The sequence below is a fragment of the Drosophila serrata genome, unplaced genomic scaffold, assembly GCF_035046125.1.
Source record: "Drosophila serrata isolate PLE 108 unplaced genomic scaffold, ASM3504612v1 contig_275, whole genome shotgun sequence".
Taxonomy (NCBI): Eukaryota; Metazoa; Arthropoda; class Insecta; order Diptera; family Drosophilidae; genus Drosophila; species Drosophila serrata.
In genome coordinates this window covers 3,467,546-3,484,506 of record NW_028257173.1, presented here as the reverse complement: position 1 = coordinate 3,484,506, position 16,961 = coordinate 3,467,546, and the positions used below count along the sequence as shown (strand labels likewise).

The 16,961-nt window shown below is 39.3% G+C and overlaps 4 protein-coding genes across 9 annotated transcripts in view; 2 read left to right on the top strand and 2 right to left on the bottom strand.

Annotated features, from left to right (window-relative positions):
- kek1 (leucine-rich repeat, immunoglobulin-like domain-containing kekkon 1 protein) overlaps positions 1 to 16,961 on the top strand; it is a 199,118-nt gene that overhangs the window by 66,934 nt on the left and 115,223 nt on the right. The gene's annotated exons all lie outside the window — the stretch shown is intronic.
- Yip1d1 (Yip1 domain-containing 1) overlaps positions 1 to 16,961 on the top strand; it is a 224,753-nt gene that overhangs the window by 104,424 nt on the left and 103,368 nt on the right. The window lies entirely within an intron of this gene.
- Positions 788 to 5,683, bottom strand: ACXE (Adenylyl cyclase X E). Its single transcript, XM_020952299.2, has 13 exons — positions 5,509 to 5,683; positions 5,309 to 5,449; positions 5,090 to 5,249; positions 4,259 to 5,033; positions 4,099 to 4,199; positions 3,713 to 4,037; positions 3,202 to 3,652; positions 2,782 to 3,143; positions 2,628 to 2,722; positions 2,419 to 2,570; positions 2,229 to 2,364; positions 1,698 to 2,174; positions 788 to 1,453 (listed from the first exon to the last, which is right to left on the bottom strand). The coding sequence occupies exons 1-13, from the start codon at positions 5,563 to 5,565 to the stop codon at positions 1,443 to 1,445; spliced, it is 3,243 nt and encodes a 1,080-aa protein (XP_020807958.2). The 5' UTR covers positions 5,566 to 5,683; the 3' UTR covers positions 788 to 1,442.
- LOC110183936 (Adenylyl cyclase X C) lies at positions 6,807 to 10,994 on the bottom strand. The gene is made up of 11 exons (XM_020952298.2): positions 10,761 to 10,994; positions 10,571 to 10,711; positions 10,344 to 10,503; positions 9,472 to 10,246; positions 9,304 to 9,404; positions 8,915 to 9,254; positions 8,395 to 8,845; positions 7,983 to 8,344; positions 7,823 to 7,917; positions 7,608 to 7,759; positions 6,807 to 7,549 (listed from the first exon to the last, which is right to left on the bottom strand). Exons 1-11 carry the CDS (start codon positions 10,902 to 10,904, stop codon positions 6,866 to 6,868), a joined length of 3,405 nt encoding a protein of 1,134 aa, XP_020807957.2. The 5' UTR covers positions 10,905 to 10,994; the 3' UTR covers positions 6,807 to 6,865.

Genomic DNA, 16,961 nt, shown 5'->3' with positions numbered 1-16,961 from the left:
TTTGATTTATTGACAAAATTGTCATATAAAATATAGATAAATATCTACCCAAAGAATGGTTTTAGACGTTTAGTCAAAAGCTTGTAGAACTGCGAGGGACTCATTTCGGAGTAAATTGAGTATCCAGTTTTATTGCCATAATAAGTAGTAGCATTGGAAAGGTTTCCCTGGTCCAAATTAAAACAACCTTCGGCTTCCCGAGTTTAGTTTCTTTTTTATGTTATACATAGAGAATTGATAAAATTAAAACTGACAAACCTTAAGTAAATTTCGGAAAAATACTGAAAATGAAATATGTTATAAAAGGTGTTGATGCGGGATCAAGATGCAGCCAGGAGGTTATAGGATAATTTTAGGGACCTAGCCCTTAGACGGACCTCTTTGCATGCAACCATATCTTTTGCTTTTGGGACATTCTTTATATTTATTTTTTAATAATCCGTATGCAAATATTTGTATATTTAAAAGGCTAATAACAAACATATTCTATAAAATATTCTATAGATATAATTTTTGAGCAGAATTTTCAATATCTAAAAAAAATTGCTTTAAAATTTTATATACAATTTTTTAACTGGTGTATCGGCACACTAATGGTGAAAAAACCTTAACTAAAAAATCCAGAAACACACTCGTTAGTGTAGCTTGAATGAGAAAGATAATTTTTATTTAATTTTCTCACCTGTTTTCATGGGAAATACGTTTGCAAATAAGTTCACATTTGAAATACACATGCATTTCAATTAGTTTCCACCAAGTTTTTTACTTCGAAAAACGAGAGGCTACATTTCTTTTTTTGTTTTTGTCGTGGATATTCATTTGGATGAGAGAGCGTGAAGCGTTTTACATGTCAAAGGAACATTGGACCGTGTCCGTGCGGATAAAACAACTCGATTCAGTGCGGAAAAGGACACACGGGAATGCAGAGGGTGTCCTCGGGGGCCTTTTTCCCGGAAATGCCTGTTTGTCTAACGCGAATTTTCGTACATTTGTATTTTCGTGTTGTCGTATTGCTTTTTTGATGTTTCACTTCAGCGTGGACTCGTCAATTACAGCAAACAATGACAAGCATCACCATCATCATCATCATCATCAGCATCAGCATCAAAGGGAGAGGTAGTGGCAGGCGATCACATTGCACAGGTCTGACAGCGCCATCATATTTTCCAAATTGCTTGTAAAAATGTCTGTTAATTGCACGTGCGAAAAGGGTTCTTTCTTCGAATCGGTAGGCACTCAGAATTTGAACATGGTTTGGGATTAATTCAATTAAACTGGAAAAGGGAAAATGGAGATGGAGAGTCAAGAGCGAAAATCAACTTAGCTTCTGATTTTGATGTTAATTTTCAGTTGCCATGCTTTTGCTTTCGACACTCTTAATGGATAGGCGTAGTAAAATCATTAATTATGCTTTCAATGGAAAGTACGTGTCATTCCCTGGATCAGAGGTGGCCTGGTGAGACAATATGGAAAAGTCATTAAGGTCATATTAGCATATTTAAATTTTTAAGCCATTATTAAGTCTATTTAACAAAGCCGAAATAATGAGTTCTTCACTTTTTTCCATGACAAATTATTTGGCATTTTTAAAAAGCAATCGTTAAATATCTAGCAAAGTTTGTTAATGGTTTATTTAAAGTGTAAGTCTTTTCTAGGTTTTGTTTTTAAAAATAATATATTTAACTAAGCGTACGTACTCTCCATTGAAATAAATGTACTTCGAATCGAATGATTAGGTTTCCGGTCTGCATTAATACGTATGAAATTGTAGCTCTCATCGATGCCCAGAAAGTATGTAGGAAGTAAACCCCGACCCTTCACAAAGGTCAGTCCCCGGTAATTGGCCTTAATGCCAAAAGATTGGAGTATATTTGCAGACTCCTCCGTTACTTGGATGTGACCCGAAAGACCTGTCATCTCCATTCTCGCTGCCATATTCACTGGATCACCCCAGATGTCATAGTGCGGCTTTGAGGCACCAACGATGCCAGCCATTATTTCACCACTGGATATTCCAATTGTTATCATTCCATCCATTATGTTGAACTCCTGGATAATGCCATTGTAGGCCTTGTTGCAGTTAGCCAAGGTTCGCATGAGATCCAGAGCAAAAGAAGCCATCACGTAAACCACTTCTTCGCTGTCCCCAGTGTTAACCTGGTGCAAGCGCTTTTCTGTGAGCAAAGAGATATATATTTTAATGTTTATTTTCAATATGTATCACTTACCTTCGTCTATGGATCCCGGTCTCAATGGCTTACTGGTGGTACCAGCAAAGTTAATATCCAAACCACAGGCTGCCATATATGTGCAATTGACAATTTTGATTTTCTCAACCACATAATACTCTCTGTAGTACAATAACTATACTTGATTTAATACAAGTAATTAATAGGTAATAATATTTATAATACTTACCAGTACATCAAACTGTGTAATAACCTCATTTAGTATCCGCAAACTGTGCATATCCATTTGAAAATTCGATAACATGGCAAACATGACTGATACCATTTTATAACTTTCATAATACAATTCGTTGTGGGATAATGAGCTAAGATAGATATCGACTGTGGAAAACAAGTAGTAATATTTATTGCTTAACTTTTACTTTTCGAAGAACTCACCAACATGATTGGGAAGAATATTATTCAGTAGAATAATGATAGATTGATTGGTTATTAGGGCATCATTCTGCTTCTTTTCCAACTCGACGCGCCAGCTAAAATATTTCACAAGTTTTAGAATAAGTTTGATGATGTTTAAAACTCACAAACTCACTGAAAGTTAACCTTTTTGGAAAACTCAGTTTGCCGGGCCTTCAGATACATTATGGTAAAAGTAACTATTATTATGAAAGCATGGGAATACTCTGCGGGAAAGTAGGGATTCGTAGTGATGCTGTGATGGAAAACGAAATCAAACTGCAGGAAAATGAATATGAAATAAATAAAAATGTGTGCCAGGGCTATTGAGGTCTTCAGCAGGAACGGAATGTGACTGAAGGTGAAGGACATGCTAATCATCAGGGCTATCATATCGGTGGAAACCCATGGTAGAAAACATATTTTTTCATTACTTTCATAACGATAGATCCTCTCCTCGATAAATTTCAAGATGAATTCCTCAAAGTGGCAGGTCATCTGATGGATACAAATAAATTTCTAATAAATGAGGAGATCTTTATTAAGAAAAACTTACCGTAATCAAAATGACTAGAATCCAATTCAATGATATTACAAACAGGTATGTGCAAATGCGAACGGTTAGATTTTCCTGGATTTTCTCATGAATCCGGAAAATAGTACAACTGAAACGGTTATATGTGTGCGGTTTTTTGCTCTTGTCATATATCATCCAGCAAAACTGTTTGTACCACGATATAAAGCCCAGAGCAGTCAGGGACAGAAATACAAAAGCGTCAAGAATATAGCAATATATGCATATATCCGAACCATTCAATATTTCCACGACTATTAGGGAAGTTCCAGCGAACCAGGCCAATAGCATGTGGTATTTAAATAAATAATCAATTTGTTTCAAATAGGCTTTCTCCAGATCCGATGAATAGAAGGTCAGGCAGCAGTCCATTTGCTTACTCAACTTATGTCTAGTTTCCTTTCTAAGCAACCAATCGTAAAGTGTCTTTAAGCTGTTTGATTAAGGAATTTTGTAATATGATTTTAGAAACTCGTAAAGAGAATCAACTCACTCAAATCTTATGACTGGCATCTTTCGATACTCTTCATGCAATTCCTCATTGAAAAAGGTGCTCAACCGTTTTATCATTTGAGTGCCGGATTCGGCGTTTATGTCCTGCGAAGAGGACTCAAACTCGATGACATCATTTGCGAAAGATACTATTAGGTATGTGCTAATTCTATATTTTTGTAAAATCGGATCGTTCTTTGCCTTTTCTGGACCGCTCTCAATTATGTAGTGACTAACCGTAAGATTTCTCATAGTGGCGCTGCTAACGTGCACAGCACCTGGAACGCCAGTAGATTCAAGGACATTTGCAATTGTGACATCCAGTCCTTAAAGTACATGGAAAGTCGTTTAAAAAAAGGCTCTAGGGTTAAAGATTAACCTGCTCACCCCACACATCATATTGAAGTTTTGCTTCACCGATTACCCCGGCGTACAAGCTGCCAGAATGAACGCCAATGCGCATATTGATATTCAACTCTTGTGATTCACTGGGAAGATAGAAAGGTTCTTAATTAGATTATTTAATCAAATATTAATAGAAGCTTACCGCACTTCCTGCATGTGAGCAATCATGGCAATACCCAAAGCCACTGCATTATTCGAATGATCGGGATCCGCATCCGCTAAGCCCGACACACAATAATAGCAATCTCCCAAGAATTTGATACGCTGCACACTGTACCGTTGGGCAGCAAGGTCAAATCTGGCATAAAGGTCATGCAGGGTGGTCACTAGCTTCTCCACGGTCAATGTCGTTGTCAGGTAGGTGTAGTTCACCACATCTGCATACAGAATACTGACATCTGAATGGGTTTGGATGGCCATGGAACGTTTAAAGGCGTACATATTTTCAGTTGGTCCAGAGGAATAACGCTTAGATATAAGGATCCGTTTCTTAATGTCCTTTTGCAAGAGCTCTGAAAACTGAGAGGGCAGGATACTGTCCAGCAGGAGTTTCTCCTGGCGCCTTGCGTTGCGTAAACTAAACTCTTCCTTAATAAATTGGTGGCGATCTATGAATGAGGATCGCACCACCATTTCATTAAGGAAACGCCAATAAATGCCAAGGAGATTTGTGCACAGACCGTGGAGAAGTTCTAGGGAAATGTCACCCAAGGTCGATTCTTTCTCATCGATTCTAGAGGACATGATTTTCGCGTAGATAATAAAATACATGAGAGTGACTATAGAACCCAACAGAATGGCGCATTTGGTGGACAGGATCGGCAGGAATAAGTAGATCATGTACTGGATATATGTGTCGTAGAACGAGCCACACTGCCAGCCATTGCGAAAATGATGGTATAGGCTCTGGCTCAGATCTGTGAATCAATTAATGTCACACCTGGGAAAATAGAAATTTATACACGGAGCTCACCTGCAGTCACCAAAGTCATACAGGCCAATGTAGAACTGACAAGCATTATCCACGTATGCCTTTCAGTTAGTTTCTCCCAGAAATTTATGCTCAGAATGAGTAAAAGCATCAAACAGCTTCCTATATATACACCAACGTCAATGTGTAGATACTTCTTTTGCTGTAAATTATTAAAGTAGCGTGTGATTCAGATAGAAAGGAAATATGTAGATGGCTTACCTCACTCAATGTCGATATCAATACACAATGAATAATTGTAACGAGAACATGAAGTACGCAGAATACGCCAACGAAACTCCTGAAGAGTCGTATCTGATAAGCCTTAAACTCACCTTCTAAGCCGAGCTCTTTACATTTGGCCTAAAGGTTTTCGATTATTATATATAGGTTCATAAATCAGACTTGGTTTCGCAAATTACCTTGAGGTATCGAAAGTCCCACGTGCTCTCCACCAGATAATTGAGCTTGCACTTCATTATTATTTTAAGATTTTCGTTGTCGGATTTGAATCTGTATTTCAACAGTTTGCAATCTTTGACAGTTTAAATTACTACTACTTGATTCAATATTCATTACTTAAAAATGTATATTTAAATCATTGGTATCCAAATATTTGCTAACGGGTAAAAAACAACTATGTTAGCATTAATCAATGCATCAAATGCAAATATTCTAAAAAAAAGCTAGTTATATCCTTCCAGGGTATAATTATAATTTCAGTCAGAAGCATAATCCTATAAAGCATATATATTCTTGATCAGGATCAAAAACTGAGTTCATTTAGCTATGTTTGCCTAAAATAAATTTTTTTGAAATTTTTAAAAACTTTATAACATCGTAACATCGTTAAGATTTGCTAAATTTGATTTCTTTTAAATATTAAGTGCACTATGCAGATTTTTTAACTGAACAAAAACTAACATAAGACAGCTTTCCGAATCAGAATTAATTCCTTTTTGGCAAAGTTATGATTGACTTAAAATTAAATGAAAAAAAATTATTATTTTTTGTTAAATTTTTAAAACGAGGCCTACAGAAACCAGGACAGTTCATTTCTCAGGAACTTATCGCCTTTTTACATTTGAATTTGGCAATTAATGAGTTCAATTTCAACGCCACATATGGCAAAAATTAATCGCCTATTTAATTTTTGGCAGTTGATTTCCAAAAAATTACGTATACGCATGGATGTTATTATACAATTGTAGCGTATTAAAATGTTTATAAGAAACATGTAACGCAGTGAAGGAATCATTTCCGACCCTATAAAATTTATATATATTCTTGATCAGCATCGAAAACTGAGTCGATCTAACTATGTTGGAATAAAATTACATTTTTTCAAAATTTAAAAAATTTTATAATTTTACATCTTTGAAATTTGGAAAAATTTATCAAATATTTAATTTTTCAAATTTAAAAATTGAGTATGCAGACTTATAAAACTATTAAAAATTAACATAGGACAGTTTCCCGATTTGAAATTAATGTTTTTTTGGCTGAGTTATGAAAAAATTGTCCCATTGTCTCATTAAAAGAATTCCAATATTTTATGCTGTTATGATCAATTTCCGATACGATAATATAATATAAACTTTGGCTTCTGGAAAATACATTTCCGTTCTTGTTTTCTTGTTATGATCAAAACCGCAAATATGAAATAGCACCAACCGGATGTGCCACGTAAAAAAAAGTAATCACAAATAAAAAAAACATCTACGTATATAAAATTTTCAAAATATATTTTTGTTTGTAAGAATTAATCAAATAGAGAAGCTATAGCTCTACTTCAATATCAGTAGTGTCCTCATCATCATCGCTAGTGGAGGCCTGCTGCATTGTTGACATGACAGTGAAGCGCCTCGATGGAGCTCGCTGCAGATTCGTGTTTCGTGGAGATGTAAACTTTAATTTTTCATCAATAGCCACAAAATATGTGGGAATTTCGCCGCGTCCTTTCACAAACGTAAGGCCACGCGGATTGCAGATGATATCAAAGTCCTCTAGAATTTTGGCAGACTCCTCGGTCACTTGAATGTGGCCCGGCAGTCCCGTCGACTGCATCCGCGAGGCCATGTTCACCGGATTACCCCAGATGTCGTAGTGCGGCTGCGAGGCTCCCACCACACCGGCCATGATCTCGCCACTGGAGATCCCGATGGCTATCTCGGTGCTCGAGAGGCTCCTATCGAAGGGCGTCTCCGAATATGCCCTGTTGCAGGATGCCAGTGTCCGCATCAGGTCCAAGGCGAAGGTTGTCATCAAGTAGACCACTTCTTCGTTATCGTCATTTGCATTCATTTCCATTGTGCGTCTACCCCGTATAAGGTGGGAATCTCTAAACGAATTTCCCTTACGAACCCTTGCTGCCAGGGCAAAATCTAGGCCACATGCTGCCATATAAGTGCAACCAACGACCTTGATCTTTTCAACCAAGTAATACTCCTTGTACCGACTCAGCTGAAGCATGAAAAAAAGGATAATTCAGACAGAGTGAGAGTCACAAGGATCTGCTTACCAGAATATCAAATTCGGTGATTATGCAATTTAGTACGCGTAAACTGGGCAAATCCATTGTGAAGTTCATTAGTTTGGCAAACATTACGGAGATCATTCGATAGTTTTCATAATATAACTCGTCTTGGCCTAATTTATACAGATAAAGATCGACTATTGTGGCAAAGAGAAAAGGAAATTAGTTGAATACGAAGGAAACTTTTGGTAGGAACTCACCAACATGTGATGGAAGAATGTTGTTTAGGAGTATTATGATCGATTGATTAGTTGCATTGGCAACCCTTTGCTTGTTCTTCAAATTCACATTCAGCCTATAAAAAGGTAACGGATAGAAGTTATGCTAAAAATCTCAAGAACTTTATATTGATTTACACACCTGTAATTGGTTTTTGCATTGAACTCGACCTGATGCTCCTTCACGTACAATGTGATCAACATGAGCAATATGCGATTACAGTGTGCAACCTCTGATCGCATATAGGGAACCGTAGTGTTGCTATGCTGGAATACAAACTGATATTCGGCAAGGATTAAGACCAGGAAGGTGATGGCCTCGAGGAAGGTGAGGATGGTCTTGAGGGCGAACGGTATACGGGCGAATGTGTAGCTCATTCCAAGAATGAGAGCCATCATATTTGTTACGGCCCACGGATGGAAACAATTGTAACGATTCACCTCGTAATGGTAGAGTTTGCTCTCAATGTATTCCAATTCATATTCGGCACGAACGCAATTTATCTGAAAGTTTTCAATAAGGGATTTGGATTTGTAACAAAAGATACACTCACCATAATCATGAGCAATACGGTTAAGTACGACGTTATAATCATCATATAGCACATTATCCTTAGGAACAAACTGCGCAGGATCTTTTCGTGAAGGTGGAATATCAGGCAAAAAAATTTGTTGTACACCTTAGACTGTTTTTTCCCATTTTTCCAATAGCACACTTTCTTGAACCACGAGATGAACAGCAGAAATGTGAGAAATATGAGCACAATCACATCCACCACAATGCACTCTGTGCAACTATTGCCCAGCAGTTGAATGTAGATTAAGCAAACTCCAATTAGCCAGGCCATTAGTGTTGATCGCTTGAAAATATAATCTGGCTGCTGTAGATAATGCTTTTCCAATGATGAGTCTTTAAACATTGTACACAAAAGTCCAATTTCCTGCTCATTTTCATGTTTTGAGACTTCGCCATATCGATCACAGCATGGAAACATGCGTCGAAAGCTAAGGGATAAAGTCAGTTTTTTATAGGAATGAATATAGGATCCTTTAGATTTTTGCGTTTTTACTTACTCAAAGCCACCCACTGGCATATTGCGAAATTCCTCCCGCAGTTCATCGGTCATAATATTAGTTCCCGGATCGCCCTGAACGGGTCGTGACTTAATGTCAATGGCCGATTGATGCGTTCTGGGACGTCCAGAGCTTCTCGATGGGACCCAGAAGGGAGTGCCAGTAATTAGGTATGTCCTCATTGGATGCTTTTGCAGTACAGGATCATTGAGGGCATCTTCTGTTCCCGGTAATATTTCATAAGTGGACGGTGTTAAATTGCCCAAAGTTCGTCCACTAATGTGAACATAGCCCGCTTTACCAGTGGACTCCAAATGATTGGCAATATCCACATCGGCTCCTATAGATTTCCAAGAATTATTTTAATTATATCTTATGATATAACTTACCCCATATATCAAACTGCAATTTGGCCTGACCGATAACGCCGCCAAAGAGACTTCCCGAATGGATTCCTATCCGCATATCGATATCCAGTCCTCGTGCTTTCCTGTGGAAAAAGTTTTGTTTGAACGGTGTGAATGATTGTCCCCAAGTTCACTTGCGAATATTCTTACCTCACTTCCTGAATGTGAGCAATCATGCAAAGGCCCAGGGCCACGGCATTCTCGGCATGATCGGGATCGGGCTCAACCAGACCGGCCACACAGTAATAGCAATCGCCCAAGAACTTGATCCTTTGGACCTTGTACATGGCGGCAGCCACATCGAATCTTCCGTAGAGATCGTGCAGCACCATCACCAGACTCTCCACCGACAAGGTTGTGGTCAGGTGTGTGTAATTCACCACATCCGCATAGAGAATGCTAACATCGGGATGTATCTGTACGGCCATGGAGCTTTGATAGTTTTGCGAACCGAACTCCATGCCAAAGTCCGCTTGCATTATCTTATTCTTGATGCTCTCCTGGTAGGGTTTTGCTATTTGCGGTGGCAAAATGTTGTGCAGCAGCATTGATTCTTGGTGTAGGGCATGATGCAACCAATTCTCCTCCATGATATACTGATGGCGATCGAGGAACGATGACCTCACCATTGTGTCATTCATGATGCGAAAGAAAATGCCCAGCATATTGAAGCCAAAATAGTGAAAGATATCAACCGAAATTGCATCATATCCATGTGAGGTGCGTGCGGCATACACTGAGAGAAAGGCGAGCACTTGCAGAAAGTAAACCACATAGGCAGCACTGGCAAAGAAACCAAGTAGGGCAGTCGTCTTGATGGAGGGAATCGGAAGGAACATGTAGATCATACACAGGGCATAAATATCCATTGCGGAATTAAGGGGCCAGTCGTAGCGGGTATAATGATATGCATTCAATCCCAAATCTAAAAAGGGTCAAAGGTGTTATTAAACACTGAGGATTGAATAATAATATTCTTGAACTTCTACTAATATATCCATTCTGGATCTATTTTATCTCACCTGTTCCCACTAAGCAAAATGTGGCCAGAACCGAGGTAAAGGACATTACCCATCTGTGTCGTCCCACAAAATCTTCCAGGAAATTGATAGCTAGTATAGCCATAATTAGGGTACCCACGACTGCGCAGCAAATTATATTTGGATACACGCGTTCCGTATACTGGAAAAAATTTAAGAAAATTAGTCAAAAAAAAAAAATCCTTTTTAATGGGGCTCTCGAATCTCACCTCGGTCTGAGTAATCATCACTGTGATATAGACTGCAACGACCATTATATGCAATACGAAGAAAACTCCCAGATAGCTGATCATCAGACGGATCTGATACTTTTGATACTCCTCCTCCAACTTTAGCTCCTTGCACTTGTGCTATTGAAATTGTTAGTTTTGCAACATATAATTTGACCCAGATACTTACCTTTAGGTAATTCGATTCCCAGATTCGCTCATCATTGTAGTTGAGGGTGCATGACCCCGGCTTCTTTATCTGATAGTGTAATGAACTTTGTCTTCGGGATCTGCGGTATCTCCGAAATTCCGTATCCGAATTTCTGTCTGTCATTTTGGAATATATATGTATGATTGTTTTGGTGTATTGAAATGATTAGGTTTGTTAATGGATATATCTGATTAATAAACCTAAGTCAACTACAAAAGACTTACCATGTCTGGATATGCGATGTTGGTTACAAAAAAAAGCTGCATTCGTCCTCCTGTCGGAGAGTCCTGTGCCCCCATGGCCATCTGCTGCTGTTGCTGTGTTGTGTTCTGCGGTTTTATTGGTTTCCGCTTGCACATTCCATTTGCAAAATGATTGGAATTTATGCTTACAGATTAGACAACCGAGATACGCCCTGGGACTGGCCTCAGTATCCATTCGGCTGCGGTGGCTGCATCTCCTCTGGTCATTGCCTCCTTTGTCCCTTTTTGTGTCCGGCAAAAGACGTGTCCTTCTTGGTTTTTGCAAATCACTGCGGTAGCTTTGATATCCTGCAAAAACGTTGCATTTTCCAATGGTGGCGGGAGAGGGGTCAGAAGGGGCTTTCCAATCCGAATTTGGTCAAATGTTGCGTGCCCGGCAACCGCTTTGAGCCCGATTCGAGTGCGGCTCCGATGATTTGCCACGGCCTCGCATGAGGTGACCCATAATGAAATGCTGAAATGCAGATTCGCTGAAAGCTGAAAGCTGAACCCTGGCATTCCTGGGCAAAGCCTGGCCATGTCAAAGCCGTCGCCCATTTACGCCCAGCTGCGCAAATTAAATAATAGCCGCGAGTGCATAAAAAGCGGAGTGAACTTTATTTCACTTAAAGCCAAAAGCAACACCAGCCAGGATGTAACTGTAGCCATTGTAGTGGCAAGAACTTCCTTTTTTGCCACCCTTTGGCTGGCACACACACACACTCGGTGGTTGTATAAACAATCCTGTTCACGCAAACACACACAGAAATGCGGGGTTTATACTGCCACAGAAATCGGGATCTTATCTTATCTTATTTGCAAAAATATATTAATAAATGGTAAGATTTAATGTAAATTTCAATAAATTTGAATATTTCTTAGAAATAAATTTTTGATAATTAACAAATCTTTATTCAAGCAGATAGTTTATCCCTTTTTAGACAATTTAAAATATTTGTCATATTTTTTTATATTTTGTTTTTGTTTTTTGTATTAAACTCTAACCGGTGCACACATACTTGTGCTCAGTTTGTGGCTCTCGCTATTTCGCATAAGGTTACATATTTTTTAAGCCAATCTTACAGGCCACTGCCTAACAAGGACATTAATTGGTAGTCACTGCTGCTCTGGCTTTGGCACTGGAATTCGTCCTGGAACAGGCTCCAGCTCTGGCTCTGGCTCTGGCTTTGGCTCTGGCTCCCATTCGGGCCGAAACGCCTTCACCACGTGCCACGCCCTCAGACGCGCAACACGGCCAAAAGAGTAGTTAGCTGTATGCGTTGCGATTCGTTTCTCTTTACTTTTGCCCTGTCACCAATACAATTGTAGTCAGTTTGATGGTACAGGATAACATATTTGAAAAGAATTTTATAGTAATTATTTTCAAAGTTTTTGAAGAAACATATCTAATTACAAACAATTAGTTCGAAGAGCTTAGGTATTATTTAAGCAATTTCCAAAAGGACTTTACAAAGGAGCTTAGCTGAGTGATAAAATTAGTTCATGTATCTCTATTGGTTCTAGTTACAATTTTGGCAAATATCCTTTAAGCCCATGTTTCAACCTTAGTTGTGTGAATTTAAATACAGACAGAGACCTATATATGTATATACATATATCCACACGAGCGTAATGTTGTTGTAATATTTTTTTTTAGCTTGGCTTCTTTTTCATGGTTTTTATTCACTCCAATATTTGCTTAACCCTTTTTTGTATGCCCGCCACGTTGACGTCACTTCTTGGCCAGCCTCGAATCCGCTGCGAGGACCGAAAGGAACCTTCTGCCTTTGGCAACACGGCAAAAGGCCGAATGGTAAATGGGAAATGGGGAAATGTGGAAATGGGAAATGGAAAACGGCGACCATGCCGTGTTGTTTTTGCTCTTATGATTAAACATGCCTTTCGCTTTTGTTTAAGCCCGGCCGGCAAACTTGCCTTAAATATTGCATGAGTGTGTGCAAAATGGAGGTGGAGGGGGGATGATGGAGAGGACCCAGGTCTCTTGGCCGGGTCGAGTCTGGTCTGTACCTGGCGACCAGTTAATTAGCTGGCACTGCTGACTTTTGCCGCTTGACGACATATTTCGTTTAAGGTTCAAGTGTTTTTAGCCAAGTTCGAAGTTCCAAGTTGAGTTTTCCTTTTGCGTTCCCCCAACCCTCCCTCCCCTCGCTTTCAGCTTTTCATCTGCCTCGTTTTGCCCTTTCTTTACCTTTACCGTTACCCTGTTGTGCCACGCCAGGACTGGCATGTAAAAGTGCGATTATAGTCGCATAATTATCACGCTGACATGCCCACACACAGAAGAATCGAGGGAGCTGCCTGCCCATACAGAGAAAATGCCGAAATGTAATTACCTGGCAAACAAACCGCAATTTCTCGGTACACACTAATACAGGTACTTCAGCACACTCGCAAACACACACACACACACAGATATACACACACAGATATACACACACAGACATACACACAAATACCGATGAAAACTAAGTGAAAGTGGACACGCAACAAGCAAAACTCTCGAAGGAAAGTTCGAGCTAGAGATGACAGTATTTGAATTGTACTCTAAAGTTTATAGTGAAATCTATTAGGAAATTGTAAAATTACAAAAAAGAAAGTACTTCAATTAATAGAGATTTAGATTAAGAGTAAAATCTATAGATAACTATTCACCGGTTACGGACATTAAGGCTTTCATAGCTAACATGAAGAAGTTATTTATTTAATTTTAAAGTGTAAGTAAGGGTTTCATATAGCTCCTCTTGTATATTGATTTAAATTCACTAAAATTCATTTTTCAAATTAAATTTCAATTATAGAAATTTAGAACAGAGACCCATGATTTTCCACGATTTTCCTTCACGCTGCCATCGCTGGTGTGTAAAGGCCATCTGCTTCACCTGCAAAACTTTTTGGGGGTCTGTCATTTGTGGGGACCTGCGTGTTTGCAGTGCCATTGCCCGGACTTGGACCCAGACTCGAATCCTGCTGGGGTCGGGTTGAGTTTGGGTTTGGGTTTGGGTTTTGCTGGTTTTTTTTTTGGGGTCGGCACTTTGAAGGCGATATCGTTAATGTTGCCGTTGATTGTGTCCAAATGGGCCAACACTCAGCGGCCATTTGGCGCGGGGCATGAGTGAGTTTTCGATGTCGATTCTTTCCGCCGCAGCACCATTTTCATGGGTCTGGGCTGTAAATTTCGTAATTTATTTGGCAATTGGCAAGCCGTTTTGCTTCGCGTTGAATGCAACACTTTAAGCGTTCGAGAGGCTTTAAAATATAAACAACACTAACAACATAATTCCTGGCCATAAACAAAAACAAAGGCAGGGAAAATGTGAACAAAATAAAAACAAAAACAGCTGCTGCTGCTGACCAACAGTGACAACAGCAGGCAGACAGGCAACACCGCTATGGCGGTGAAAATCGGGTTCAGTAGAAGCCTGCAAAATGGGAAATGGAAAATTGGGAAATGCGAAGAGAGGAGAGGAGCCCAAACAAGGGGGGAGCATGCAAATTTTCGGGTATAATAATGATGTGATAATGCTTGAAGTGCCTTATATGGTAATTGCAAGTCTGTAATGAATGCAAATACCTTTTGGCTGAAATTCAAAATTCGTTTAAGAACAAGTTTAACTTGAAGTTTTGAATATTAAATAAGGTGGATTTGAAGTGAAATGCAGGAACTGAAGGGAAATTCAATTGAATTAAATTAAGTTTATACAGTAATAGTAACAGGTAAATGTACTCTAATTTAATGAAAGTTTTTATATAATTTCATTTTTTAGTTTACTCTTAAAGAGTTAAAACATATATATTCTTTATAGAATCCACCACAGTTGTCCCTTAAAACCTTCTGCTTTCTCTCCCAAAAATATTAAATATTTTATGGGCGTGAATTAAAAAACCTTTATGGAATGTCCTCTAGGGTATATAAAAATTCCATTTCACTGCCTGCACTCTCCTTCAGCCCCATGTCCTTGCTGTCCTTGCTGTATTTTTCGCGCATTTCCATGCAGCCTATTTTGGAGCTGGCTCGTTGGTTTTATTGGCCCGTTCGTCTGACGGTTTGGCCTGGCCTGGCTGCTATTTATGTAGTCGCCGAAACAGAAACTGAAACTGAACTGCATGAGCTCTGGACTGAAGCTGGACTGAAGGGTTGAGCGGAAATGGGTTAAGGGGGTCGCTAAGGGACACTGGCAGCATCATTTGGTTAACACAATTGTGTGTGCGGTGCACGGTCATTGCCGTTGACGTTTATGATGTGTGCTGCGGAGGACGGACATGGATGGCAATGTCCTGCTATCCAGCTGACTCCCTCCCTCTCTTTATTTTTGGCTTGAAATCCCGGCTACTCGCTGACTATTCCAGGGATCCTACCCCCTCCTGCTGGCTTTTCCCTCGCTCCCCCCTGGGCTTGCGTGTGCTATCATTAAGTGTTGAAAATTTCATCAAACACTTCAAAAGCGGACCACCACGTGTCCCCCGCTCGCTGCTGCTGCTGCTGGTTCGTTTCAGTTTATGATTCTATTATTTTCACAGCAAATAAAAGAGAAAACTGCGTATCATGGCCAAGTGCTAAATGGGCGCAAGGGAAAATTGCAAAAATTTTCGAAGCTGCCTGGCTTCGCTGTTTTTCCACTGTTTTCTGCTGCTCTTTTTTTATATGTTCCTGCTGCTGCTGCCACTGCTTTTTCCGGCTAAATTTAAAGGTGGTTGGGGGCGTGGCAGCTGAGCACGTAAAAAGCGTTGAACCGAAACGTTGTGGGCAACAGCTGCAAAGAAGTGTAAGCGAGTCTGTGTGTGTGTGTGTGCGTAAGGAAAGCGGAATTTCCCAGCGCGCACACGGAAAGTTTGTGCCATGAATCAAAGTTTAGTGTAGCATACTTTTTAGGTGCGATTTATATATTTCAAAATAAAATAAATGAAGGGCGAACGAGGGAGCATTCGATGCGAGCTCTGCGAGCTAAAAGCCCAAAAGACAAAAGGCATCTAGGAGGACCGGAGGACCGAAGGAGCGGATGGGGAGCGCCAAATTCAAATTCTCTGTTTTATTTCAACGCGCAAGGAAATGCAAAATTTACACTTGGTTAGCTGATTGATGAATGCATAAATGAAGCGTACACATTCGCTTCTCACGCAGCAGGTGGAGGAGGGGGCGATGCCAGAGTGGTCCTGTGGGGTCCTGTGGCAGGATGCCAGGGGAGGAGAAAGGAGTCCTGGAAGGTAAGGGATCGTCTGGTGGGTACAGAGGCATCCTTGATTACGAACAAGAATGTATGAGTTTGTGTGTGTGCTGTCGCTGCAAGCTGGAAGCAATTTGGCAAAAGTCTGAAAGATGCTTCACCGGGAGATCCCAAACAGGTAGCATTACACAGCGAGAAATTGGTAATAGGAAGCGATTTGGTAAGCAGATGGTCATGGGAAATTTTAAGGAACTTGATAATATATATATTCTGGGAGGTATTTGCTGTTGATTAACTTAATATATTGTTTTTGTTTCTTCAAATAAATACCGATTATAACTAATCTTAAAATAATCGCAATATTTAAATATGTATTTATGAATATTTTTAGATGACAATTTTTTTGACAAGTCAAAATTTAAAAAGCTCATAACTAAGCCAAAAAAGCATAAAATTCTATTCGGAATGCGTTCCGATATTAATTTTTATGTGTATAATAAATCTGCATACTTCATTTAAAATGTAAAAAATTAAAAATTTTTTTGTCAATTTAACATGTAACCCTATATGAAATTTTGAAATATTTTTCAACAATGTATAATTTTTCCTACATGCCTAGAAAGATTCGCCTGTTGATGCTGATCAAGAATATATATGGTTTATTGGGTCGGAAATGACTCCTTCACGTCGTTACAAGCTTCAGACTAAAACAATAATACTATTTTTTTAGTCAATATTGTTTATATTTGTAATAA

What these genes read in the sequence shown, in the direction of transcription:
- ACXE (XM_020952299.2), bottom strand. Translation starts at nt 5,565, where the DNA reads ATGAAGTGCAAGCTCAATTATCTGGTGGAGAGCACGTGGGACTTTCGA. An exon ending in TCCAAAAAGGTTAACTTTCA is followed by an intron (nt 2,723 to 2,781) that starts GTGAGTTTGTGA and finishes GAAATATTTTAG; the next exon opens with CTGGCGCGTCGAGTTGGAAA. An exon ending in TATTCTTCCCAATCATGTTG is followed by an intron (nt 2,571 to 2,627) that starts GTGAGTTCTTCG and finishes TGTTTTCCACAG; the next exon opens with TCGATATCTATCTTAGCTCA.
- LOC110183936 (XM_020952298.2), bottom strand. Translation starts at nt 10,904, where the DNA reads ATGACAGACAGAAATTCGGATACGGAATTTCGGAGATACCGCAGATCC. An exon ending in GGGAATCGAATTACCTAAAG is followed by an intron (nt 10,712 to 10,760) that starts GTAAGTATCTGG and finishes CAATTTCAATAG; the next exon opens with CACAAGTGCAAGGAGCTAAA. An exon ending in AATGCAAAAACCAATTACAG is followed by an intron (nt 7,918 to 7,982) that starts GTGTGTAAATCA and finishes ACCTTTTTATAG; the next exon opens with GCTGAATGTGAATTTGAAGA.